The following is a 27916-nucleotide window of genomic DNA, read 5'->3' as shown; positions in this document are numbered from 1 at the left end:
CTTGTGTACAGTAAAATTTTATATACGCTTCGTTTTACTACTCCTAGTTCTGTATTGGAAGTTGCATAGGAAAAAAAAGCTGCGTGTTGGAAGCAGGGCGGCTGTACTCACACGAGTGAGCATTTGTATATAGAAGCAGAGTGTGTGTCCGTGCTCCATCGTCCTTCCCAAAAAAAGAAATTTCTAGCCGTGTGCATCGTTTTACTCGAAATTTTAAAACTTGAAAAATGTTCACTATTTTTGCTAAAAAAGACGAAGGTTCATATGGATCGACCCAAGATAATTCTAGTAAAAAAAAAATCCTTTGATGAAGAGGTGAGAAGACTCTTGTTATCTCCAATTATCACTTTTTTTGGTACGTAGCAAAATGATCATATTAGAAATGCGGAAAATAAATTGTACTCCCTCCATCCCATATTAAGTGCTGAAATATTACGTGTATCTAAACGTAGTTTAATATATAGATACGTTCATATTTAGAAATTTGAGTCACTTAATATGAACAGAGGGAGTACAAAAATTGTTGTTGCGGGGTCCATATAAATCGGAGAGATATTTTATCTTTTTTTCCTTTACAATTACTTAGTCTAGCTAAAAGGTAAGTTTGTTTTTGCCTTTTCAATCTAATACAAAATATAGGTCTTTAACACTGTTAGTTATCCACATTTCGAATCCAAGGCAGTAATAAAAATTCGACAGTCTATACGGTTTTACTTTGGATATATTTTAACTCACAATTAAACCGGATACATGACGTGTCACCTCTATGATAGTCTCTTGACTACACAAAAATTATGAGTAAGTTAATAGCTTCCGACAAAACAAAGTGACACCACTCCGGCTTAACTAGCCGCTTGCATAAACGTGACAAACCTCCCACGGGAAAGGCCGCTCATGAATACACGACCCAAATAGGTAGAGTACGGTTCATTTTCGCCCACGGGCCGGTATCGTCCATGGATAACCCGATTAGTCATGGATAGGGTATGGGTGCAAGTTCATACCGGTAGGTTGCTTGGTAAAAATATTCTACAGATCTATGGTTTCTTGTCGATCCTTATTTCCCTACATGGTTCTAAATGGCAAATGCTCATACCAAATGCACGAAAATTATATGAATTCTAGAGAATTTTATGCAGGTCTATAAGAATGAATTATTGCGTAATATGTGGATTAGTATATTTTTTTCTGTTCTTTTCCATAAGACGTTTTGGCAAGCCAAAATGTTTAACAGGAGTTTAGTATATTTCCCTATGATCTTTTTGTATATATTTCATAAGACCTTTTGGCAAGGCAAGTCTTTTTTTATTTGCCTTTTCAATCTGATCCAAAATGTAAGTACACTCTTGGTGATCTGCATTTCGAATCCGAGGTAGTAATAAAATTCTGAAGGTTTGTATACGGTTATTTCGGATGCATTTTGAGCAAACAATTATGGCGAACACATGAGGGATCATCTCCGAGACAGTTCCTTGACTACAGGAAAATCAGGAGTAAAATAACAGCTCCCAAACAAAACAAGGTGACGCCACTCCCATCCGAGATTGCGCTGCATATTGACTTCTCATGTCATGCTCATTAATTTGGGCTAAGCTGCTTAATTTCCTGCAGTACGTACCTTCTTTTCCGGCTGTCGTAATGTGGTTGGAACAGTTAGAACATGTTGCAGCAGTCAAACTAGCTGCCCTAACGATCTTGTCTGAACATATTTGAGGTTACTAGCAGCACTGTCCACGGACTAAACGAACTCATATTATTAAAGGCAGAAGGGAAAAATCCAATGGGAAAATACATGAAACATTGGCACCGGCTACTAGTGAAACTCACGAAATATTCCATGCTTGCAACGCAGGGATTTTATAAAAATTGGCAAGTCTACAAACAATATATTGCAAATAGTACTACTATCTTTGCTGTTTTTATAGGATGGAATCTCCCTCTTTGCATGAGAATTATTAAGCTTGCAATTATACTAATATTCCTATGATTAGTTGACTGGATAGATAAATCTGAATTGTCAGATGAATTAATAAAAATGGGTGACCATCCAATAAGTAGAAAGGGGCATTTCGTACGCGCTTCAAGCATCCACGAAGGATTACGGAACAAATAGTACTCCAAAATATATGATGTTCTAGTTTTGTCGTATTTTTTTTTTACAATTTGACAAAGTTTGTAGAACAATCTACATGCGAACATCTATAACTATAAATTAGTTTGAGTAAACCCGTTATGATATATATCTTCATGATATACTCTCTCCGTTATATATTTCTTAATGCAAATTCTTTTAAAAATGAGCGATTCTAAACATTAAAACGCATCTAGATAGATCCGTATATAGACAAAACTGCGTCAAGAATTATGGAACGAAGGAAGTACTCCCCCGTGCCGAAATATTACATGTATATAGACGTTTTTAAGATATAGATACATCCATATTTAGACAAATTTGAATCACTTAATATGAGATGGAGGGAGCACTTATTAGAGCTTGGTCAAACTCCTAAAGATTTTGCTTAGGACAAAGCTAAAACATTATACATTTCGGAACACAGAGAGTATCTTTGAAGCTAGATCCATCGCACAAGAGTCGGTTATCACGTGATTTATATATGTTCCAGTTTTAGGGTGGCGAATAGCTAGCCACGGTTAAACACAAGCTATTTGGTGGTGTGCACCCAGTTGCAAAGACCAATCGCGTGAGAGAGCTTAGCTGGTCTTGCATACTCTTACATACACTTCCACCGTGCCAAATTAGCTGACGTAAATTTATATAAGAATTTATATAAATTTACGTTAGTTAATTCGAAGAGTACATTATTGTTCAGAATAGAAAATTCGAGCGTACGGTGGAATACTTGCGAGAACAGCAGTTCCTTTCCATGAACTGTTCTTTGATGTAGGGAGCATTTATGATGACGTACACGTACACGCGCCCATCGCCATCGCATATACGGAGTACTTAAGCTCGTACTACGTACGTACGTACATGGAGCTTACCAAATACGGTGACAGGAGAAGGATGAAGAAGTCTTGTTCCGGACGACAGGAACGTGCAAGCTGGCATGACATGCAGACACATATGCATGCTAGCAAAAGATCCGTGCGTTGCGGAGCAACAGAAAATTGTGTCAAAACGTCAAATCAAATGTTGATGTGTCTCATGTGCACATATGTATATAACGATTAAAGAGAAAATGACACATGCTCAAATCTTTTGCCCTCTACTTCCAGGTTATCACTGTTCTCACATACACCACACTTGAAAAGTCATGTGTGAGTGTTTTTTACCTTTTTTGTTGAATTCATGATGTGATTCTCAATATAATCATGAACAATGAAGAACATGTAGAATGACGTTTATCACTACCATCCGTCCAAGCCGCTCGACCTCCCGTGTGGTGATGATTTAAACAGCAAACATCGGTATATCGATCAAGACAGCAAGCAGCAACAGCCATCATATAAAGCAAACGGCAGTATAAATCAGCCTTCCTGCTCTTCTATTACTCCCACTCACTACTTTATTTCTCAAATCGCTTCTTCCTGTTTCTCTCGTCGCTCTCCCTCTGACTATCCTCTCCATCCACCCTGAGTGCAAACTCCTCCTCTCCCTGTCCCGATTCATCCCGCCACCGAACATTACGCGGCCGCCCGCTTGTGCGTCCCGCCTCCGCCCATAGATTCCCGCTGCCCGTTCGCTCCTGCGCGCCGCCTGCTCCCACTTGCTGCCCGGTACGCCTGTGCGCCCTCTCACAGCCTTGTCCGCACGTTCGCCGCACCCGCGCGCCGCCCACACATCGCGTCCGGCCACTGGTCGCCGCGCGCCACTGCCCGTCGGGAGGGCCACCGATGGCTCGCAACGACGCGGTCCCTTCTGCCTTGCGCGAGGCCACCGCCATCCCGGCCTCAGGCTCATCCCATCGCCGTCCAAGTCCCGGTGGGAGCCACCGGCGCAAAAGAGCCGGTGGAGGCGGCGGTCGGGGCACGCGACGGAGCCGCGGGTCCGCAGCCGTCTTCCGCACACGGACGCTGCCGACGCGCACGAGCTGGTGGAGGCGACCAGGAGCGGTGGCGGGCGCTGGCGAGATCTGGATCGGGTGAAGGTGAGATTCGTAGGAGGAGCAAAGAGGGCTCTGTTGTTGTTTTTTTTCCTTTTTTGGGCGGTACATGTTTTTTCTGCGCTTGAGGACCACAGGAGCCGGGATTAAAAGGCGTGTGGGGACAGCGATGGCAGATTCATAATTTCAGTGAAGTGAAGTACCGCGACGCCCGTATCGTCACTCCCAACTCCAATTTAATATATTATAGTATAGATATCGGTCTCAGGCGAAAAAAGGTCGACTGATGATGGACAGGTCCCTCGCTAGCCTCCACACGATCGACTTGATTAATTAAAACTGTATTAATAAATTCTTTCTTTGATTTAAGCATGCATGCATTGGACCCTCGACATCAGTTGGAGGAATTCTCGGCCGGCCAACCGGCTGCATGATTGTTAGAAGTGATATATCGGGTGTTCGGTGCTCTGATTCTTAAGCAATTGGTCTTAAATCTCAGTCGACGTATTATAATAATTGTATTAATTAAGATCTCAGAGTGATCTCCACGCTTTTCATCTCTCACTTGCTAATGTGCTGTAGTTGAATTGAGATGCAACGACCAACGGTCAAGCACAGACTGATACGGTAATATATATATCTAACTAATAATCAGGGGAGTTGTCAGTAGAAAAACCGTTATTAATTGTTTTTGAAAAAAAGGGGATGTTTGGGTTCGTTCGAGCGGGTACAGCACTAATTGGCCTGGTTTAAGCCGGCCGGGATAGTTTTGGACGTACTGCCTACAGTCCTGATGACCGAGCCCATCCATGCACACAGTGCAATCGCCGACGATCAACGACGAGTCAACCAAGCCTCGATCCGTGCTCGATCGTTTCCCATGCATGAACTAATTAAAGCCCCCAGGGCGGATTAAGGACACACCACGACGTCCAAAACGATGGAAATATAAGGCGTGCGCGGCAAATAATTAATCTTGGGCCGGCGCAGTTCGTGCGTGTTGTCTGTCGAACGCCTGCTAGCTCGCCTATTAGCCGGGGGGCCCCTACAACGGGGCCGGCGAATGGGCGTCGATCGCAGCGCGAGCCGTGTTGTGTTGGTACCACGAAACACGTACTACGTACGGACGTGCCGCTGACGAATATGCATGCAGTACTAGTACGACAGGCCGGGCAGCAGGCAGCGGTGTACGTACGGCGCCTATTACGGTACGGATCACACACACACACCTGCCGACGTGTCGTACGGTACCAATATAGAGGCAGGTCCAAGCAACATGTGTGCCCGATCTATATCGTGACCAGCTAGCTGTCGTCGTACGTACGTACGTAAGCACATACACGTTGATCGATCGATCGACAAGTACTCCCTCCCATCCTGTTTTTTTTTTAAATCACACCCGCACGCACACTCACCCCTACGAACTGCACGCACGCACATCCTACTCTTATGAGCATCTTCGACAGATTGGGCCGTCGGCAGATCATCTTGAGATTGGCAAAGTCACTACAGACGTCTCATAGTTGACGGGTACGTCACTCTCACTGAAACACAACGCCGGTTAAATTCTGAAATAAATCCAGAAAAATGCGAGCACCCATGTCAAGTCTGGGACTTGAACACTGGTTCCACCACAAGGAACCAACCACAAGGATCCTAAACTTTATTGTCGAAATATTATATGTATCTAGATGTTTTTAAAATATATATATACATCCATATTAGGACAAATTTGAGTCAAAAATTTAGAATCAGATTGAGTATCTAGGAACGGAGGGAGTACTAGATAGTGTATGTGCGAATATATATACATCTGAGCCCCTGACTCATCTATATATTCACCATGGCCCCGAGTACGTACGTGTACACATACATCATACATAAATACATACATACATACGTGATACGTGAGCTTCCATCGGGCCGGGTCGATGGATCCAAGCTCGAACGTTTAATTTTTACGATTAGCCGCACATTGGATCGATACACATGTCTACGTATCCTTAATTGCGAGAGCTCTGTCAAAAAGAAGTAAAAAATGGTTACCGCATGCGATACGAGAGTAGTTGTCGGTCGTCGCGTTGTACAGGCAGAGCTGCTGCACCTACTAACCAGCGTCCCGGGAAGGAAGGAGCTAGGGCCGGGGGCCGTCTGGTCGCGTAAATCCCGGGGATTTATATGCACCTCAGCCGTCCCGTACGTACGTCCAGCCGCGCTGTATCCTGGGTGGACCAACCTCCGCGTGCTGATGATCCACGTATATACTCCCTCCGTCGGTGACTCAAATTTGTCTAATATGTACGTATCTATATATTAAAATACGCTAACTACATGTAATAAAAAATCACTTAATATGAGACGGAGGAGTATCAATTTTGGGTGCGACAGGAATAGCAAAATGGATAAAAACTGCCCGAGGGTGTGCACGCCGTACTGCTTCAATTCCGCCCCGACAACGGAACTGGATTTCAGACGTACGGGCGCAGAGATAAGGACCTAATATTAGAGATCGGACCACACGATTACGGTCCATCGCCATATTTTTTTTTTATTAGAGTAAATTTCACAAAACCACACTTCTTAGAGATAGGTTTTAACGAGTCACAGTTATGATTAATAGTCTCACAAAACCACATTTTTTGAGGCAAATCTACTCACAGAACCCAAATCAGGTAATCAAAAGATTTGAACCCAAATCAAACACGATCGACGACTAGCTAGCTCATCGGGCAATGGGGAGGAAGGAAGAGTGCCAAACTAACCACGGACCAGGAAGAGCTTTTGGAAGGGGGGGTGGGTGGGTAGGGGCAGCCCTACTACTTACGTACTATCCCTAGGGAAGAGAGGGCCATCGGGATTGGGGCTGGGGCAAAGCGATCCAAGCGTGCATCCATCCATCCATCCGCGCTTTTAATTCTTCGCATGGCGACGTCTCGAAATGGTAGGTGCCGCCGTAGTAGCACTACGTACACTACTAAAACTTGTTGGTTAAAAAATGTCAAACGATTTGAACGCAAATTACTATGTTAAAGTACGTTATATATGACATGAAATCAGAAGTATCATGAAGTATTTTTTATAAAAAATTTAGCAATACTAATTTCATGTCACGTAAAACCTTGACATACTAATTTATGATAAAGTCTTGTTTTAATGAAAGTTAATATGGCATTTCTTTTAAGAAACGGAAGTGCAGGCCGTCCAGCCATAGCTTCGTTCTCTCTTTTCTTTTGCCTGGTATGAATCGGCAGAGAGTCCGGCCGGCGCCGCGAAAAGGTATGTTTGTTAACTCGATCAGCGCACTCCGAATGCAAATGGCTACCAAGACATTTGGTCCGTACGTGGATCATGTGAGTAAAATCAAGAGAGCCGTTGAATTTCCGTACAAACTGCTCCATGCATTTTGTATGTATGTATGGCCTCTAGACTTTGTGTCATGAATCTCAACATGCACGCACGCACATTCTATCCCAAAGAGTGCGCATGTACTCTAGTTCAAATCCGCGCTAACTTTTATGTAACGGAGTGAGTACGTCGTTCTAATTCGATAATTGACACAGATCAATGATTTAGTGTTGGTCTAGAAAATCGACAGAATAGGAATTTTGCTTTTGGCTTTATTCTCGTTGCCCAAAGCGCGAACGCATGCATGTGATCGGAGAGGCCAATGAAAGAGATGTGGGGATAGCCACAGCCACAAGGTGGGTGATCGTCGATCAACAAGTTTAGGTAGTGGTGCAAACCAAGCATAGAAACACCAAAAGAACACATACCAAGTACCAAAGCAAAGGCGCTACCTTGTTTGTTTACACATATTCTTCTCCTCCTCTCTCTAGTTCCCAAGCTATCGCTTTGAAGTTTGAATATCTCCTTTTTCTTCTTCTTCTTCTTCTCGTACAGTACAGTACCTTCTATATACAACATATGCAAACCTTTTCTTTTGTGCTTGGCTCTTTTGGAGCTTGCGATCGAAAAGATCAATGAAGGGATCCCACATGCATCCACAGTGCTAGGGGAGGCCCACATTGGCCTCCTTCTCGGAAGAAATCATGATGGCAATTTCCTATGGCTAGGGTTCTCATCACTAGAGCGGCCATAGTGGTGCTGCTAGTGATGGCTGTCACGTACGTCCATCAAAAGAAAAGCTAAGCTGGCTTCCCTCTCCCCTGAGGATTCTCGCTTATCTAGATAAGCAAGAATTTACATATATCTTCAGATTTCTTTGTTTTAGGTCAAGCTCTTTCATTTCGTTTCTTTTAACTAGCTAGTAGCGTATTTGTCCTAGGTCGATCGTATGGTATATCATGCTTATCTTTTTTTATCTTTTTGTTTACTAGTTTCACTTTTTTATATCTAATTCCACGGAATTAAGGAAACTAGATCCATTCCCCAATGGAGTAGAAGGACAATGCTTTTTGTGACGCTGGATCCTAGAGCTTTCTTATTGGAGTGCTTGCCCGGAGTTGTACCATTCTCAGCTTTAACTCTCGTCACTCCATGTAGTACTGTGTGTGATGTCTCTCTCCCCCCCCCCCCCCCCCCCCCCCTCTTTTCCTTTGTCGCGTCAAGGAACAGTATGATTGTGGTTTGATGTGACTGGGGGGTGACCCTAGAGGGCTAGCCTAGCTGCAGTACAATTGTCACCAAAACTAAACCCAGGGAAAATAATTAAATTGACATCAACCAATCCCCCAAAAGTGGCACTGTTCACATATAGCTGCAACCAATAGCTATCTACACATGCTATGCATGGATGCCACGGTAGTACAGTACTACTCCAATAAGCAACAGCCAGCAGAGGCAAAGAGATTAACTTTCCGTTAGAAACCCCAAGAAAAAGCTGTGCAGGTTTTCTGAAACCAAATCAAGTGTGCGTAAAGGGTCTAATTAAACACCATCCACACAAACACCCCACCGGAAAGAGTCAGAGCGCTCTCACTCTGCCTCCTCTCCTGTCTATGATTGGGCAGTACTGTTGGTGCATCGATCACAGGTAGTCTTTCTTTGATCATCCTAGGAATCTCCAGAAATGATGTGTGCAGCTGCAAGCAATGCAGCAGCAGCAGTGAGCAGAAGCACACTGCCGCTGCTTTCAGCATGCATACCTGCAACTGTGTGTGTGCTGCGTGTTTTTCTCTCATCATCGGACACAGGATTCTTGCAGTAAATAGACTGCTGCATGGGGAAAGATATATCTCATCAGATCAGAGAGTATCTTTGCTGAATTTATACACGTGCTGGAGAAAGGAAGGAGGAGAAACTGGTAGCTTGTTTATTACAGTTGATTCAGATGCTCTCATCTTCGACTTGCCGATCGAGATCGGTCAGCGTCAGGTAGGGAGCTACCTGCCGAGCTGGATGGAAAGGCCCAGGAGATGCCACGTGGGCACCCTTCTCTTTATATCTCTACCGACAACTTAACGGCGCTGTAACTGTGTTTTGTATGCAATTGATCATGCTTCACAGCCTAGCTTGCAACTCTGAATATATACCACCACAAGGTAAGATTTTAATTACTGCTCATATCTTTCTGTGATGCTCGGTGCTCCTGATCAGTATAAGCAGTACGGACTACGGAGTACTGGTAGTTAAGATGCTAGTTGGGTTTATATACTGGAGTACATTTTTAGAAAGTGTGCTCTTTGATTTCTAAACACCGATGTTGAGTAAGTAAGTGGTACTATTCAGAACTAAACTGGGGAAAGCAACTGAACTGAAGTTTAAGTACACGTACAGACATGCATGATGTGTACACCAGTGGGAATTCAGGGGAATTGTTGTGTAGTGTGTACCACATTATGTGCATCCATATTTACATGCCTCAATGCGTCAATCAGATCAAGAGACTGAAGGTTTGGCAGGTCAAGCAACGTACGTTATACTCCAATTTGGAAGTGTTGATGCATACATGCACAGTAGGCAGCAGTAAATACTTGTTTTTAGCGGTGCACAGTAGTACATGTACTACTACTACACACATGCAGTGGCAACAAAAACAGTGGTCTTGAAGGAAACCCCTCACCCACACCAGCCCAATTTAATTTATTTGGTGGGCCCTGGTAGCAAAGGGAGTGGGCCCCACAATCCTGTCCTTGTGGCAATCAAATCTTAGATGTGAGAGTGCATGTGGTGGCAAAGGTATGGCATGATAATTTTCATCCAACAAAGAATAAAAACTGGAAAGAGAGAGGGAACAGTGTTGAAAGTAGTCAAGAAAGGCATCCAATGATCCCAAGATGGCATATTAATTCTTTCCACGAATTAGGGTCTCACCTTTTCCACTGTGGATGAACCAAACTGAAAAAGAAGAGGATTCTGAGATTAGGCATCATCTTAGTTTGGTAAAGGGTGGAGCAAACGAGCAATGGCCTGAAATAGCTAGACCTGTAGCTAGCAGGTTTGTTAATTAGGCCTAGATAGCCTATAACAGCTAGCACTTGCACTCATGATTAACAAATTCAGCATGAGATGCAACCTTTTTAAACCTTTATGTCAGTGTCCGTTCTTCACCCAAAAGCATGCGTTTATCTAGGTGAAATTTTACCCAAGCAAAAGTGTATATATAGTTTATTAGTACTGTGTGTCTGTATGGGAAGCTAAGCACACTTGCGGTATGGGAAGCTTCACTTGTCTGAAATCTGAAATAAATTCAGATCTGGTCAGCAGATATAGTCCCGCACCTCAAATTCTCTCTCTCGGAGCTGGCTCCATCATTGCAAGTTATGCAAACTCGCATGGGCTAATTAATTAGGAATAAACACTTTAGGCAATTAAATCTAGGATCAACATGCACATGCATGTTCCTGTCCCTACAAAGATTGCAGCTTAATTTCCTATTAGATTCCTTGATTAACTGTGCATTCCACTTAATGGAGTACCTAATCCTCTGAAGCAGCAAAAGAAGGTCAACAGCAATACAGAATTATAGTGCCAATTCAGTCTTTGCTGGGACTTCAGAAATAGCTTCTCAGGGCGGTACCAATCACACAAGTAAAACACAATCCAACTGATCTTGTACATATCGATATAATCTGACTGAAATGACACCATGAAACTCTTGTTTAGTTTATTTCTAATTAAAAACATGTGAGCTCAATCTGGACCACTCTATGCATCCCTGGAGGAATTTAAGGGGTTAACAACAACAAAGGGCCAAAACCACCAGCGAATAATACAAAGGTCGGTCATTAATGACAGAGACAGTGCCCTAATATTAATAAATACATGAAGTGGCCCCGATCGATCCTTCTAGCTGATGATAAATTAAACACCAAGACATAGCTGCATCATACAGGCTAGCTACTTTGAAAAATACTTGTGGTAGGAGTATTATATTACTATTATATTTTAGCCAGTGTTTGGAGTGGTCTAGCTATAGCAGAGCAGGGCAGCACAGCACTGATGATGATTAGGAGAGGGAATCAATGTCCCCCGTGGGGCTTTTAATTATGGGAACCTCATGCCGTTAAAGAGGAAATAAAGCCGTATGCAAATTAAGAAATCCATTGCGGGCATGCCCTTCCTGTCCCCATGTCTTGTTGATGCCACTGTCTAGGAGGCAAACATGCAGCTTGTCGATCCAAAGCTAATTACATCACCACTAGTACTAAATATTGCTGCATCACGCACGAATGCATGCGTATGTTCAAAGCTCGATAAGTACATACAGAGTATATGGCTCGTTGGATCGGTACTTACACCATGTGTTAAAAACAAAAGTACTCCCCCATCCCTAGTTTGCACTCAAACAACGATAAGTATTTAGAAACGAAAATAAAACAGCGATAAGTATTTAAGAACGGAAAGGAATAAATTCAGAATATATGGTTTATATGGGTTGTAAAGAAATGGGGAAGTCCACATCGTGTTCTTTTCTGTGATCGATCCACGCACGCACGCACGCGCACTAGCAGCAGGAGTAGGAGAAACGCTGTCGATTGAGAGTCAAAAGAAGGTTGAAAAGAAGGGCCTCCATGTCGATCGGTCAGGACTGAACTTTCACTCGTTTTCTCCTCCCAGATCGTCCGGATCTTCAAGAGATCCAGGCGCCAACGCACATGCTTGCAGTTACACTGCTGATCCACACTCAGCGTGTCGAGTCGACGGATCAACCTGCAGCCGCAATATATATGCTTTCCGGCCGCCAACTAGGCACCAGCAACGCACGAGCGCACGCAGTGCAAACACGAGAGATCATGTTCGATTTCACATACATCTCCGGCCCGTCTCCGTCCGTGGCGTACGTATAGCTAGCTGCATGCACCAGACAAGATTTCACATGAATGCTAGTGGAGTGTGGGAGCTGGCTGGCCAGCTAGATCAGTTGCAGGCTTGCAGCAGCAGCTAGCCGCTGCATGGTTTCTGGTTTGGCCAAAGATTCCTTTTCAGATTCAGATGTGCGTGCGTGTGCGTGTTTGACTTGGTCAGCGGTCAGCCGTCAGTCAAAGCACATGCACACGGCTACTCGGCGGCGGAGTCAGCATTTCAAGCTTGGCCATGCAAATTTTTTTTGTTTAAAAAAAACACATTTAGCTAATTTGTGGATTGAAGGAAGCAAATCACAATGGATCGAAACTGAAACAAACACCAGCAACAACAGTCCCCGACGAAGAACTTAAAGTTGCATCAAGGTTCTTCAATGTCTAATACCTTTAGTTCCATGGTTTTCATGATTGCAATATTACCTAATGCTGTTGAACTATAAGTGAATTGCCATTTTCCCATCAATTCGAACTTTGAGGCGAACTAAAATTCCGTGCATGGTTAAAACTCTTCGTGGTATCAGAGCCAAGAGTTATTGAGTTCAAAACCCGCCTAGGACAATTAAAGTGCGGTCCGCGTTTAGACTTGAGGGAGCCACACATTAGGTGAGTGTTAAAGTATAAGTGAATCGTCCTCCCTTCCTCGTCAGGTTGAGCTTTTGGTAAACTGGTTCAGTGCATTAAACTCTTCACATGTCTATGACGATTGCACCGTAGAAGAGTAAAACTCGTACATGCTTAACTAGTTTCATAGGTTTTTGAAGAGTGAGATGAGCCATCCACCCAACAGATAAAAAGTTGTTGAAAGCATTGTTTGATCGACATATGAGAAGATGATTAAAAGCACATACGTGTTGTGAGATCCACATGCTCCATAGAGTAGAACGCGAGGGCCACGATCCAAGAAGTAGGGGGATGTAGCCTACATAACTTTGTTACATACGTCGATGCGTCGATCAGTAGGAAACCGCTACCTGAGACATATAAACTTCACATACTACCAGGATCGGTTTGAACGACAACAATTTAGGATTCGAGGAAGTAGCGATTAAGACTAAACGACAGACGTTGAATTAATTGGAATTCAGAGACGGGAATATGCCAGCTAGCTAACGGCACGCAGGTAGGATATGCAGCGTATCTCTTCCATGCATCTTTCTCAGATGTCATTTACATCGAGTCCGTGCAGTGTGCTGGCACCTGGCATCAGTTAATTTGGGGACCGGATAGACATATCTCCTTTCGTCGCACCAATTCCCTCTTCCTTCTCATCGGCATGACTCAGATAGACATTTTTTTTTTTTGAGAAGAAAACAAGCAGTAACTCAATAGAATCTTTGGGATACAAATCTCGGGGCTGCAAGTAAGCAAACATGACGCCTTTCCAAAATGGGCCTCATATTTGTTTCTGGAGAACCCAAAATGGGCCTCATATAGACTAGGAAATTGGGAAGCCCACCTTCACCTCTTTTGACACGAAATGCAGCCTGCAAGTCCAGATTTGGGTCCAAAGAATTTAGGCTCAGTTGGGCTAGCGAACCAGGCCCATTGCTGATAGCTCTTCCTTTTCTTTTTATTTAGCGACAAACGCAGGACATTCTGGACCGGCCGTATTGCGGAGGCCCAGGTAAGTGGTCGGCCCATGTCACGCGGCACATTCTCGAGGCCTTCTCGCCTCGTCGTCTGCCACGCAGCGATCGATCCCCAAATCCCCTCCCCACTGGAGCCACACCGCTCCTCCTCCGCCGTCTCCGTCCAAATAGTGAAGCTGCGAGTCCAAATTTCTCGCCATATTTCCAGCGGCAGTGGCAAACTACACTAATTGAGTGAATTGCCTACCCCCTCCCTCCTGCGTATGGCATTTAGCTTTCGCCACTTCAAAATACTGCGTGAAAGATGCCCTTCATAGTTATGGGTGATTTAGTCCTGTAATCTGATGCAAAATACTGAGTTTCGACATCATGTGTGGTGTTTTCGGTGGGTTCGTGTGAGCATTGACGTGGTGAAATATTTCTATGTTTGCATGGCAGATTTGGACCTCATATTGGTCGAATTAGGTTACTTAATTGGAGCTATAGCTATTAATCTCCCTAGAGTAAACTTTAGTGAGCTTGATTACCGTGTTAAAATCACCCCTTTTCACGTGTTGAAATCTGACATTAAGAGGGCGAATAGTTTTGTGGAGTGATAGCCAGATGTTTGCACACAAGGCATTTCTCATGCCTCGACCAGTAAGGCCCATGCCATCGTCTGTTAATGGCTCCAGTCAAAGATTGAAAAGGCAAAACACCCCTCTTGTTCGTTATAATTTTTCTTCCTTCTTTCAAAGATCGAAGCTTAGTTATTATGGATTTCTTAGTTTTTTTTTAACATACGAACCGCAACCTATTTCCCTTGACTCATTTAGCTCTAGGTAATCAAATTGGTAATATGCTTGTCATTCTATTTTTCTGGTGTGTGTACGACTGTACGTAGTGTTTCTTACTGGGTACTGGCTATCACATCATGACATTTCACCTGCATTCTGACCATTTTGGTTCGTAAATAATACGTAAGCACGGCAGTCTTTGTTCTTTCATACCAGACAATTTTTTTTACTTATTGTTATTGTAGTTGTACCTAATTTTTTTCCTCCATGCATTTTTCCAGAGCGTGGTCTCCGGACCATCAGCTAAACAGGATGTGTAGGATTCATTATGTCCATGCGAGTCTAGTGAGCAGCGGCCGTCGCATGAAATTAGCATCTTGTAGATACTATGGCCTAAGTTCTCAAAGTGGATTACAGTACTGAAAATTTCCTTGTACAGCAAGGGAAGCTCCCAACATATTTGTAGTTTGTCTTAAGATATTTCATCAGGATCTGCTTAAAATATTTGAGGTACCTAGATTGGTTTCTGCCACCAATTTCTGTAGTCTCGGACCCTTTTGAGTTTATTTATTTAAGAAAATATCAAAAATAGATTCTTCTGATGCAATATGTCAATACATTTGAGAATCTTCTGATGGACTAGACCTACAGACTAGAAGCATGTGATTTATTTCCCAGTATGCTAAGCCACGTCAACTTCCTTTGTTTCTTGACCCGTACGTTCTTCTTTTTTGGATGCGAGTTACACAGAATAACAATTTATCGAAACACTCCTGCTCCTTGCATTTACTTGCAACTGCAAAGTACATATGTGTCTCTGCTTCTTTTCAGATAGTTGATGACATGTTGCTACTTATTTAAATGCTACACTTCTGTTCCCGAATTGGACCATACATCTTTCTGAAAAGATTCAAGATATGCAAGCAGTGAGAGCTTCTAGATTTCAACTCATGGTTTTCAATGACTGATAAGTGTTTAAGGGGAACCAAATACACTTGTCCTATAATTAATGAAATATCGGCAGCAAGGTGAAAGGTTGACGCTTCCTTCTGCGGAGACATAATCCCGTGTCACCTTGGCGCAAAAACCATTAAAGAAGTATAAAGGTTGAAGTTAACCAAAGTAATTTACACTTCAAAGGCAAATTCTTCCATTTGTATTTGGATGCTCTACCTCTTGCTTGCTCCAAATTATAGTGCACCTTCAGAAGATTCACTGAGAATTGGTAATCGTGCACGAGAAGAGGAGAAATCAAAGGTGAAAGAACATAGCCCGAGCCTTACAAAATGGTTCACATCATTGGTTTGTCTTGCATTCGCTGCTGCCATCGGTATTATGATCAATTTGCATGAGCGCACTCTCGCTGAACTGTCAGAGCTGGCGATCCTTTTCTGGCCAGCAGTACATGTAGAAAGGAAAAAAAGCAAAAGTTGGAATTTGGTTTCATGTGTGTGTGTAAAGCTGAGATGTTGCTTCTTTTAAAGCCTGGAAAGCTTTGCAAATTTGCATGCATGGGTTGGTTTGGTGCCCCTTCTGAATGAACATTGTGGTGGTCCACATGCATGCCCTTTTTGCAATGGCATAACCTAAAGCCATTCTGCATGTTCTTCAGCCACCATTGCATGTTTCTAATTTGTGGTGCATCATGATGAGCTTTGTCTGAGGGCCACCCCAAATTAAGATACTAATGTGATCACTTTGTTTTATATGTTCTGCAAGCACTACACATCAATCAACCAGTGCATGCAGCTTCGTTCCAGTCTCCTGTATATTCAGCAGAACGACTCCCCTTTTATCTTTCAAATGACAGAGATATCCATGCATCTTCCTTCGAAACAGAGCATTCGTCATTCATGTATCTCATCCCAATGGAAGATTGCCTGATTTAGCTAAAGCCACCTCTAGTTTCAACCAGCCTCAAACATTATAGCCATTGTTTTTTTGAAAAAATAGTCTCATAGAGCTACAAGTATTTATCTGCAAAGATAGTTTGACAGAATCTAACAGGACATTACTTACAGCACAACTGCCTTACCGAAAGCAATTTGGACGATAACATGGGCCGATCTCATCAGTCAACACAAAAGTGAAAACCAGAGAAGAATGAAAATTCAGGAGGGAGGGAATAGTTTCAATGCATGGATAGGAATATCATAGAAAATTTGAGTATAGGAATGCTAAAAAAATGATATGTATTACAGAAAAATCACATGCTGACAAAATTCCAAATGTTTCATTTTTTATTTTAAAAATTCTCAGAATTTTCAGTAAGATTTTTAGAATATCAATGTTACTTAAAGCTCAAGTCTTCCTCAGTTTTATTTTACTTTATTAAATTTAATATTTTATTTTTTTCCTTTTTCTTGTAATTATTCATCATTTAAAGATAAATCTGCTTTCTTGAAAATTCCATTTTCATTTTATTTATGCTACAAATTTAAAATCTGCATTTCCCAAAAATAATACGGAGTAATAAAATGAACCGATTTCTTTTTAACCCTTAATTTTTTCAATTGTCTAATGTTCCTCTCATTTTTTCTTTCAGTTTTTGCGTTGTCTGGTCTGCCACGTATGTGCAACGAAACTGAGGCCACGCCATTCGTCAAAACAACTTCTACTCCCTCCGTCCCATATTAAGTGACTTTTTATTACATGTATCTAGACACTTTTTAAGCATAAATACGTCAATATTTGAGCAAATTTGAGAGTCACTTAATATGAGACGGAGGGAGTAGTTGCGACAAGGGAACAAATCTGGACAGCTTTAACATTTGGAGAAACCAAAAAATATGCACGAAGGACCAAACTTAGGCTTTGTATTGCATGACACTCGCTTATTCCCTTGTTCTTCTTCTTCTGTCTTTCTTTGCTCTTCTTTTTAGCTTTTCCTTCTTCAGAACCGCTCGAGATAAAAGCCCAGCTGCGGCTGCAACGTTCCTCTCTCCTGTGCTTTACTCGCAAAGATGCAGAGCGCTCGCCTCGATCGACATTTTGCCGGAGACCAAGGGGACACGAGCAAATCATGCGCATCATGGCGCGGCTCCGCGGCAAATTAAAGAAGCAGCGCCTTGTGGGACACCTAATAATTCGGCTTAATCTCATCGATCTCACTCAAGCCCTGGCTCCCTGCACTGCACTGCAAAGGAGCTGCTCTGCTCTTGCATGCATGCTGCCAAGGCTCTCGCCACTCGCCTGTCTGAATCTGGGTTCTGAAATGAAATCCAATCGATGCGTTTTTACCTGAATCGGCTCTGTAAAGCGCAGACATGCTCATGGAGCCAGTCAAGCTCGACATTTGACCCGTATCCATGATATCCAATGAGTGGACCTGATCTGTGCTAGATCAGAAGATGGAGAAGAGGAAGAACACAAGGGCCCCATGAAAGGAAAGATGGTTTCAGAATGAAGCAACTCTGCTATGTGCAGCTAATGAGTGTGCTCTAACCTCTGCTTTCATTACATGCTCCTGAAAGATGCTTAGAATTCAGGGAGTTTTCAGGTAGATAGATAGATTTTGATTGATACTGAGCTGTTGCATTTGTTATATGGAATGCATGGATCATACAGACAGGCACAGTTGGATACTTGGATGCGGATCTGGGAATGTTGCATAAATAAAGATTGTTTGATTCTGGTGAAAGATTTCCTGTGGTTTGTTTAGTCAATTAGCTGATAGGTATACATCTGCAGTGCACCACTTGGAGTGTGCCTTTTAGCCACATAGCCTATAGCTTTAAGCAAACTCCACATGATTTGCAGCTTGATCATGAGATGCTCCTGAGTTGTAGTGTCTCAACTGCTACCTTACTTTTTTCCAACTTCAACTTGACTGACCATAGCTGGGGTTAATTAGCACACCTTATGCATGGTTCTGCCTGCAGTATTTAACCCAGTTTGATCTGTCCCAGCCTGGTAGCTTTTCCATGACTGTTGGATCAGTCATGTATGCAAATATAACGCTTCGGATTCCCTAAAAGTTGTTGTGTTTTACATATTCAGATTCAAACTTCCCAAAATTTGAATGGCAGTGTCTTTTAAAATGTTTACGTTAGATGCTTGAAAGTCATGTGCGCAAAACTTGTCTCCCACAATTTATGGTTTTGTTGGGCTATAAGAATATTTATGGTGAAATTTTTGTTTTGACTTCGAGCAAAATTGAGTGAATAGATATGATATTTGAGATCCTTAGACATTGCTACATATCTCAACTAGTTTCCCTTTTTTAGCTGTTCCAACTAATTTCCTACTCCAGTGTAGTGGTGAGCAAAGCACCAACATGAAGAAACAATTAAGAATCACATAAAGGAGACCACTCTGGAGAGGAAAAGACAATGGAATTTTCTGCTTGACAAAAGTGAGGAGATTGGATTTTGGAGGCAATGGATCAACCACCATGATGCTGTGTCTGCAAAGAGGGTGGCAAAACATGATCATCCCATCTCACATGCCTCCCCTGCTCCAAGAAAGTACTATTATCCTATAGTTGATGAATTAAATTACACCCTTTTTGCAATGCATCGGTTATATTATCTGATACTGATACAACAGCTAGGCAACACAAGACAAGGAGCTGTCAGTTTACCTGACAACTATACACTGGTTTAACTTTCCAAGCCTTTATGCATAGTGTACACACACACACGATTAGTTATAAGTTGTTACACATGATTGTGGTGATTTGAGACTTGAGAGTACTTAATCACGGCGCGGCTTGCGATGTTTGACCAATGCTAAGAGTCGTGCAATCTGACCATCAGAAACTACTACTCCCTCCGACCCATATTACTTGTCATTGAAGTAATTTCGGCCGGAGGGAGTACCTAAATCGACAATGTTCAGAACTTCTTCCCGCGAAAATGAAATGTGAAATGTCAGCATCCATTCCAGCGATGCATGGCCTGGTTTCAGAACGGGTAATTAGAAGGGGAAGGCGATCGATGCTAATGAGTACTTGTTCCGTACGTACTAATTGTACCCGCACAAAGTGTCAAGCTTTAGTTCCAAGCTACGTACGTATAGTACCTGCCCCTTGTCTCTGTATAAATTAAAGCGATGCTTCTCTTCTCTTCCCAAGAACACAACCACCAAGAATAGAAGAAGCACGCGAAGCTCTCGGTCGATCAACACTCTCAGTTTCTCACACTTTCAGCTGGCAAGGCAATGGACGAGTCATGGAGGTGCACGATGGGCGCGGCGGTGCCGCGGCAGCGATCGCCGGCGGCCGGAGTCCAGCAGAGCCAGAGCCTCGCCGCCGACGACTTCCGGGACGTGTTCGGGGGCCCGCCGCGCACCGTGCTGCTCAGCAGCTTCTACGGCGAGCCCGCAGCCGATCACGCGGCGGCGGGGTCCTACTACTGCTACGGCGGCGTCGCCGGCCACCGGAGGCCGTACGCCGACGGCCGGGGCGGCGGCAGGATTGCGGCGGCCGCCGTGCCCACGGAAGAAGGCTTCTTCGACGACATCTTCGGCGCACGCGCGCGCCACGTGCGTTCCAGGTCGTCGAGGTCCAAATCGACCAAGTCCTCCTCCGTCGTCAGCTCCGACGACTTCGGTGGCTCCGGCCGCCGCGCCCGCCCCGACGCCGCCCTCTCCTCCTTCGCCTCTAAGCTCAGGTCATTAATTAAGCATTAATTACCAATTTCACGTGGAATAATCACATTGGCATTAATTTTTAAAAAATTAATGTTCTGACGACCATCGTTTTGCAGGCCGATCGCGATCCCGTCGCGGCGGTACGACTCGTCGCCGCCGTCCACGGCGTCGACGAGAGGGGATCATCAGTACTACCAGAGCCAGAGCAGCTTCGCCTGCTCCACGGCCGCGTACCCGGCCTGCCGCTACTACTACGGCGGCGAATCCAAGTCCAAGGCGTCCGGCAGCAGCAGCAGCGCAGCCTCGGGCGCCGGGCGGAACTACAAGCAGCAGCGAGCGAGCGGCGGCGGCTTCTGCTGCTTCACGTCGAACGCAGGGGAGACGAGCAGCCACGAGCCCAGCTTCCGCCGGACTACACAAACACACCGCGGGGCCGAGGACGACGACGTGGACTATGGGCAGTACTGCTACTCGCCGTCGTCGTCGGCAGCGTCGTCGTCGCTGTTCGGCAACCCGCTGTCGAGGACGACGCCGCGGCGGAGCCTGGAGGAGGAGGCGGCCATGATGATGATGATGGAGGTCAGGGAGCGTGCGCCCCTGCTCATGGACGACGACGACATCGACAGCGTGGGCGCCGCTGCGGTGGACGAGGCGATTGCCTGGGCCAAGGAGAGGTTCTGGAGCCACGACGACCAGTGAAAGCCGACCTCAAGCGGCAGCATGATGGAATTCATGATGTGACCCAGATTTAGGTCTCGCTATCACCCAACAACGTCAACATTTGATCAATCAAATGCATTGTTCCAGCTTTGCTATTGCACTCATCGACATTCTAGTTAATGTGAGTGATATGATCCACATTAATTTCCATAGTAATGTTTTGAAAAGCAAGCACATTCTACATTTGCGTGGAAAATTTGAGTTGATGGAGTTCAGTTCAAGAAATCGAGGGAAAACCTAGCATCATCAAAGATGGGGTTAACCGGTGCAAGTAGTCCCTTCCCTCATATATTTCGTCCCATACTTCAATTATATGGTTACAGAGTCTGGTCATCAGGTGATCATCGCAATCGGTGATACTAATACACAGATTTTGTTGCCACTTTTGTAACTAAAAACAATTACATCTACGGCTGGATGATTCTGGGAAACTTTCCTGTGATCCTAAATGGCATGGATGTTACATAAAACTCAGGCAACGTGAAGAATGCAATGGCCAAACCGTACAAAATTTTCCAAGTGGAACACTACACCTGTGGCGAAGTTCAGGCTTATCTTCGCCTTCTGGATAATCTCGCTACTTTGTCCTTGTGATGACTCTTTGCGTGATATCAATAAGAGCCCGCCTTGAGATCAGAACATCTTCGTCATCACTATCCGGTAGAGCTTCGATGGCTTTGATGGCAAGGTTAGCGTGTTCCTGTGCAAGCTTTTTTGTTCTTTCAATCCCCTGGCTCTTCTGGAGGTAGTCCAGGGCCTGTAATTTGCAAGGGTAGACCATTAAGTCAGGTCAATAAAAGTTTTCCTCACCAATTGCTCAAGATGTAACATAGATATGAATCACATAATGACGCTGGTTAGCTATCGTAATTAAAACTGCCAGTTGCATGGTTAATAGTAAAACACTAGTTAATCTTTTTTGAAAACATATTCTTCTAACTTGTCCAGGTATCTGATCTCTATTTTTTCGAAAAGGGGAAGACCCCTGCCTAATTATCTGACCTAATGTCTACAAACATGACCTTTATGGATGCACGATGATCATCTGTGAGGTATAACACTGCGGACTATGTAAATGTTCATTTTTACCCTATAGGTATAGTGAGTGAACAATGAAAAAGACTGGACCCATTCTCAAAATAAGATAATTACTCACAAGCTCAACATTTGCAGGATTATCAAAACCCTGGTCAACAACTTCATGTAGTTGTGGGAATTCTTCCATCGCATATAGCATTGGGGCAGTAATGATTCCCTGCATCATGAATGCCATTATGTAAAAAAAAAATATAGCATCACCTGAGTGACTGAGAGAAACAGCAGCCATGTGGTCTTTGTTCTAACAGGATATGCTGATAGGTGATCATTTGCAGAAATTAGCATTTTAATTTTTTATTAGAGCTCTTTGCCAACCACATTTTGCATCAAATATCACTGGCTTTACTACAAGGCATACAAGACTGTTCTTATAAGCAATGGGGTTATCCTAATGTATTTAATATTTCGGTCATGACCAGAAAAAAAAAACCAAATACCAAACAGTAAAGTTATGGATTTAATATGATAAGTAGTTAAGCAGTCGGAGACTTGAAGGACAAATAGCCGTTTCAGACGATAGACTGGGCAGATAAAGTATGATCAAAATGAGAGGATGGCTGTTATTACATGACGAATATCAGATAATGAACCCTTCCCAAGTGATGCAGAGGTGCCTGTGAAGTCAAGAACATCGTCGATCAACTGGAAGGCCAGACCCTGCAATGATACCGAGTTGATCAAGTTGCTAAAAGATTCACAGGATTAGCTATTTAGCTCAGAAGGAACACTAATTTCAAAATAGAGAACTGTAAGATGCTTTACAGACCAGGTTTCGACCATATTCGTATGCAAGGAGTGAAACATCAGCAGTGTGCCCTGCAAGAAGAGCAACACATTTGCAACTATTTGATATCAATGATGCTGTTTTGTAGTATGTCTTCTGCAAGTAGTATTCCATACTGCACAATTTTCAGAATCATATTAGAACTAGCAAACAATGACATTGAATTAAATGGAGAAAATAAAGTAAATATAGAAGCAAATATGCCCAAGCATTTTTATTCTGCATCTCTTAGATTTAGTCATTAGATGTGATGCAAGTAGAATCATGATCAATGATAGAGAGGAATATTTAACCTTCGCCGTTGCTCTCTACTTGTCGAGATCTGCATAGTTTCACCAGTAACTAGATGTTCTACAGCAGTTGCCATTAGAGATACCACCTGCATAAATTAGGTCGGTCAATTGAAGTTTGCTACTCCCTCCGATCCATAATAAGTGTCTCAGATTTTGTACTTAGTACAAAGTTGTACTCAATCTGAGACACTTATTATGGATCACTAAGCTAGTACAAAATCTGAGACACTTATTATGGATCGGAGGGAGTACTATATATGACTGGCAAGAAAGAGCAGACCAGTACTGCAACCGTATGGAACAACCTACTCCCTCCGTCCCATATTAAGTGCCGCAACTTTGTCTAGATACAAATGTATATAGACGCGTTTAGTGTGTAGGTACATGCGTATCTAGACAAAGTTGCGACACTTAATATGGAACGGAGGGAGTAGAATTAAAACATGAGCTCAGCTAGGACATACTGCCAAGGTACTAATGATTATGCCCAGTACAAACTACAAATAATTCTGGAACAAATTTGTTTTGTCATCGATGCTTACTGAACATATAATATATATCAAGAATAATAACTTTTAGATCAGGAAAAGTACATTTCTAGACATCCAGACATGTGAAAGAATGGGTCAAAAGGTTGAACATCCATCTAGCAACCAACAATAAAGTTTAACCACTTCAATTTGACCCATTAGATGACCATACATAATAAAAACAGCAATGTATGCTTGAGATAAATAAACAAATAATTTTATGTACCTCTGTATTCCCAAGTGCTGCAAGTGCCACACATGCTCTAGACAGGAGAAAATCACCAGCCAGAACTGAAAGCTGCATGCATGCCAATTTGAGGAATACTTATGTCAAGATCATTCCAATTGTAGTGCCTCTGGGAAATAACTTTGATTAATGATGTTGAAGTAAATCTTTTTGCAGTGGTGCAGAGCTATTTCCATGTGTGCTAAACACTAAAGCAACTTATCGTTCTTCTAGCGAGAGGACCCAGTTTATCCACTTAGTATACTGCATGCGCAGTTCGTATGGCACACAATACCTTGTTACCCATAATGCAATTCAATGAAGTGACACCTCGCCTAGTGTCAGCATCATCCAGAACATCATCATGCAGAAGACTTGCAACCTGGAGTCGATGTCAGCTCGAGAAATAAATAAATAACAGGTCTGATGTGAAGGACATCCAATGTACTAACATGGATCATTTCAGTTATCTCCGCAATGTTTTGCTGCCGTGTCCGGAGCGTATTTGTCAGCATACTGAAAACTCCACCTTCTGTTGATTCTGATATCGGGAATTTTAGAGCTGATGCCATCAATAACAAAACCTGTCAATCGAAGTCACAAGATTCAATGCACAAAAGAATACGATACGGAGACAAACAAAGAGTAAAAAGATGTTGCAGAATGAATTCAATAATAAAGAAGTTGAGATGTTACCGTAGGTCGGAATCTTTTTCCCTCGGCTCCCATCTTGAAAAAGTACTCAGCGGCTGATGCTAGTTTAGGGACCTGTAAAAGCAAAATGTTAGCTCTCACTTAGGAAATCTGGGTATGTTTGAAATACAATGTGGTAACCACTAGATCAGTGGAACATCCAAACACCCTGCCATCAGCAGCCAAGCTGAACAGAGCAGTTAATATGAGTAGGATTCATTCATTACTAACCTCAGCAACCACCATGGACCGTAGCCTATTTGCCAGTATTGACAGCTCATCAGCAACCAATTCAAATGGATCCTGCTGTTCCTGAGAGCAAGAGTAAATTTAGACTCTTCAGAGTTCAGACTGTCTTGCCACGAGGGAACAGTAATATATTATCCTTCCTATGATTAGCTTTCATATGGAATAACAAAAGTGAGGCTTTGTAGCTATTGGTAGTAGAATTAGTTTAGCATGACCCTCGATTCCCGACATCATAATTACATAACTGAGGAAGGCTTCAGTCAAATTTCCATCCAAAATAAAATATTCCTTCAGGTTCTGTAGAACAGATTGCTGATCACGTAAAAGAAAATAACTGGCCAGAGATTGGAAACATTAAACATACTGTTCTCTCATAAAAGGGGAAACAAATCATTTTATTCAGTTTTCAAATTTTTATGCAGAGAGTAGAATGCTGCCTTGTTAGGCTCATTATAGAACAATTTGATTCCAATTGTTAGTACTTCATCTGCTGTATTGGCATCTACTTATTGATTTGGTGACAGAAAAAATTGGAATAACATGAGGGCAGTTAATCTTCATGCGAGCCGATGTGCACGATGACTCACAGAAAAGTTACCAAAAATTGACATAAAGAAGCCATTCACACGACACAGAGTAGCAAAAAATGCCAAAACAGTATAAATGAGAACTGCAAGAATGTCAATGCAACACAATCAAGTTGCAGGCTTGCAGCACTTGACCAAAGCATGGAACGGTCCATGTAGTAGAATAATGTGAGGGACAACGAAAATGTTTGCAACAGCCCACTTTACAGATCTTTGTTCTATGGTAGATACATCACATGTTTTCAATTCACAGTCCAGTATTCAGGTGGCAGGTACTGTAGCACGATAAATTTTTTGCTTGCACATAGTAATGAACAGTTAAATTATTAATCTGGGTTCTATATCTTTTACTGAAAAAAGAAAGGCATCATGACCAAGGTAATTACAAAACTAACAAGCATCACAAAAGAAAATCATAACACAAATAAAGGGTTCACCTACTTCAGCCCTCGAAACTCCATCTTGGCGAACCTGGTATTGGGCATCATGTAACCATCGCGAGCTCACGAAGGCAGCTCCTCTGCAACCCACCACCTACTAATCCATACCAAAAGTAGAGAACCTATCAGCACAGCAAAAGGCTAACCCAACCTACAGTTCATTAATACGTGGTCGCCTAACCACCAAACCCATTGGAAACTGACAACAAGTTAACTGGTTACTATTCCTGCAGTCCTGCCTCCTTTAATCTGCTTACCTTTTGCAACGCAAGAACTAAGCAACTGACTGACTGACTGACTAACAACAGTAACTAACATCAGTAAAACAAACTGTATAACATCAGTGAGGACTAATTAGTGTGTACAACGACACTTTGCAACTACGACCACGACTCCACGGGGTTTTCCCGCAGCGCGACACTAGCCGGCATAAACGCAAACACATGGCGGGCAGCTCCACCGCTGCCTGAACCGATCAGAAGGAGTGATCACAACGAGGCGCCGGAGGCGGAGGCTCACTACGAGAGCCACCGCCTAGGGCAGGATGAAAATGGGTGGGGGAAAGAGGGGGACCTTGTTCCGAATCTGGGACGGCGGAGTAGGGAGGAGCCTCCCCAGGAGTGCGCTTCCCGACGAGGAGAAGAGCCTCTGCGCCTGAGCCGCGCCGCTCCCGCTTCCGCCGCCGACCAGCGTGGCGACGCGCCGCGCGAGAGCCCACCGCCAGGACATCTCGCTGTGTCTCTCTCCCGGGATCGGGGAGAGGGGGGCGGGCGGCGGAGTTGAACTTGGAGAAAAAGTCAAGAGGAGCAAAAGGGTGAGAGAGAGAAGGAAAGAAGGAGGCCGGGATTGCTATGTTCGTTCGACCATTGGGGCGGCGCGTCGGTGTTACGTGGACGCGCTCGGTCTGCCACGTCAGGCTGTGGAATGCAGGGGCAGGAAATTGCCACGCAGAGCTCTAACAAAAAAAATTTGACATGGAATTCCTTGGAAATATTTCCCTTCCCTGAAAACATGTTGACTTTTTGCATGTATACGTATTTTATACACCACTACACGCATGGACGTTCAGATGAAATATTATGTGGAATTCGGTCTCTTGAATCTCCTTTCTGTATCCATGATAACTATGGCACATGCACATAAACCCGTACACGAATTCTCTCGTTTCTCATGTGGTGCGTTGAGCAACATCAGTTGCTTGTTGCTTTGTTCTTCTGCTGTGCAAGAAAAAAAAAACGAGCATGTCAGGTTCGGATGGTGCAGTGGGTGAGGTGGTAAACCAGGTCCACGTGGGAACTGTTGGGAGGAATGGGGCTTTGCTGTCAGCTTCTGGTCCATTTAAAATGTCCAACCGACGACGAGATCACACTCAAAAGGACGTGTTTGCCTTTTCTACGTACGTTAATCAATCCGGCTGGACACTGAAAAGCCCAACCCAAATGGGTCGGCCCATTCTGCGGCACCGTTTCAATACTCTGCTTCGTGTTCTGTACCGCCTTCGTGCATGGCTTACAATGGCCCTGGGCCGCCTTCAAAGTTAACCTGGGCCGTCTTCCTCTTCTCTCCTTTTCCTCAGGATGTAAACGGGCAGCCGTCTAAGGCCCGTTTGAGCCCGTTTACCCCTAATAAATGCCAAAGCAACTGTCATAGAGAACAAAAATTGTGTTAGGAAAGAGTGTCCGAACGGACCTGCCGGCGCCGCTAAGAGCGCCGTTTACATGCTGACCTCTTGCTGAACGAACCAGGGGCCTCAGCGCACGAGGCATGCAAAGAAACTGAAGGAAGAGGACCCATCTTCCCGAAGCGAGAACATCCTTGATTCTAAAAAAAAAAAAAAACAAATGAAGCGAGAACATCCTTGATTCTAAAAATAAAACAAAAACAAATGAAGCGAGAACATCCTTGGTTCTAAAAAAAACATAAAAACAAATGAAGCGAGAACATCGTCTCGCCTCTCGAAAATGCATGCCCACGTACGACGGAGCTGGAGGAAATGGAGTATGCCGACAAC

The 27916-nt window shown here is 43.5% G+C and overlaps 2 protein-coding genes and 1 long non-coding RNA gene across 6 annotated transcripts; 2 read left to right on the top strand and 1 right to left on the bottom strand.

The window, feature by feature from the left end:
- Positions 1–14024: 14024 nt before the first annotated feature.
- On the top strand, positions 14025–15328 carry LOC112271734. The gene is made up of 2 exons (XR_002965044.1): positions 14025–14151; positions 14975–15328. It is a non-coding gene; the product is annotated as an uncharacterized LOC112271734 (long non-coding RNA).
- A 3749-nt stretch (positions 15329–19077) lies between these two features.
- On the top strand, positions 19078–21188 carry LOC100822287 (CLK4-associating serine/arginine rich protein). The gene is made up of 2 exons (XM_003560400.4): positions 19078–20305; positions 20402–21188. Exons 1-2 carry the CDS (start codon positions 19854–19856, stop codon positions 20982–20984), a joined length of 1035 nt encoding a protein of 344 aa, XP_003560448.1. The 5' UTR covers positions 19078–19853; the 3' UTR covers positions 20985–21188.
- Positions 21189–21263: 75 nt separating this feature from the next.
- On the bottom strand, positions 21264–26734 carry LOC100837237 (solanesyl-diphosphate synthase 1, mitochondrial). Of its 4 annotated transcripts, none has more exons than XM_003563354.4 (12): positions 26479–26734; positions 25907–25999; positions 24861–24941; positions 24633–24704; positions 24389–24520; positions 24232–24318; positions 23937–24008; positions 23181–23266; positions 22870–23002; positions 22671–22760; positions 22162–22260; positions 21264–21762 (listed from the first exon to the last, which is right to left on the bottom strand). In XM_003563354.4, exons 1-12 carry the CDS (start codon positions 26632–26634, stop codon positions 21583–21585), a joined length of 1281 nt encoding a protein of 426 aa, XP_003563402.1. In that variant the 5' UTR covers positions 26635–26734; the 3' UTR covers positions 21264–21582. The 4 variants fall into 4 exon arrangements, with proteins under 4 accessions (XP_003563402.1, XP_010240685.1, XP_024313225.1 ...); XM_010242383.3 differs by having other exon boundaries at positions 21266–21762; positions 25903–25999; positions 26479–26722; XM_024457457.1 differs by having other exon boundaries at positions 21266–21762; positions 25903–26002; positions 26479–26611.
- Positions 26735–27916: the final 1182 nt, after the last annotated feature.

The sequence above is a fragment of the Brachypodium distachyon genome, chromosome 1, assembly GCF_000005505.3.
Source record: "Brachypodium distachyon strain Bd21 chromosome 1, Brachypodium_distachyon_v3.0, whole genome shotgun sequence".
In the NCBI taxonomy this organism is placed as follows: Eukaryota; Viridiplantae; Streptophyta; class Magnoliopsida; order Poales; family Poaceae; genus Brachypodium; species Brachypodium distachyon.
Note: the sequence above shows the minus strand (reverse complement) of the source record. Positions and strands in the feature narration are given on the sequence as shown.

Coding starts and splice junctions, on each gene's coding strand:
- LOC100822287 (XM_003560400.4), top strand. CDS start 19,854: ATGGACGAGTCATGGAGGTGCACGATGGGCGCGGCGGTGCCGCGGCAG. Junction 20,306..20,401: donor TCCTTCGCCTCTAAGCTCAG/GTCATTAATTAA, acceptor ATCGTTTTGCAG/GCCGATCGCGATCCCGTCGC.
- LOC100837237 (XM_003563354.4), bottom strand. CDS start 26,634: ATGTCCTGGCGGTGGGCTCTCGCGCGGCGCGTCGCCACGCTGGTCGGC. Junction 23,267..23,936: donor CAGCACTTGGGAATACAGAG/GTACATAAAATT, acceptor TAATTTATGCAG/GTGGTATCTCTAATGGCAAC. Junction 23,003..23,180: donor AGTAGAGAGCAACGGCGAAG/GTTAAATATTCC, acceptor AAAATTGTGCAG/TATGGAATACTACTTGCAGA.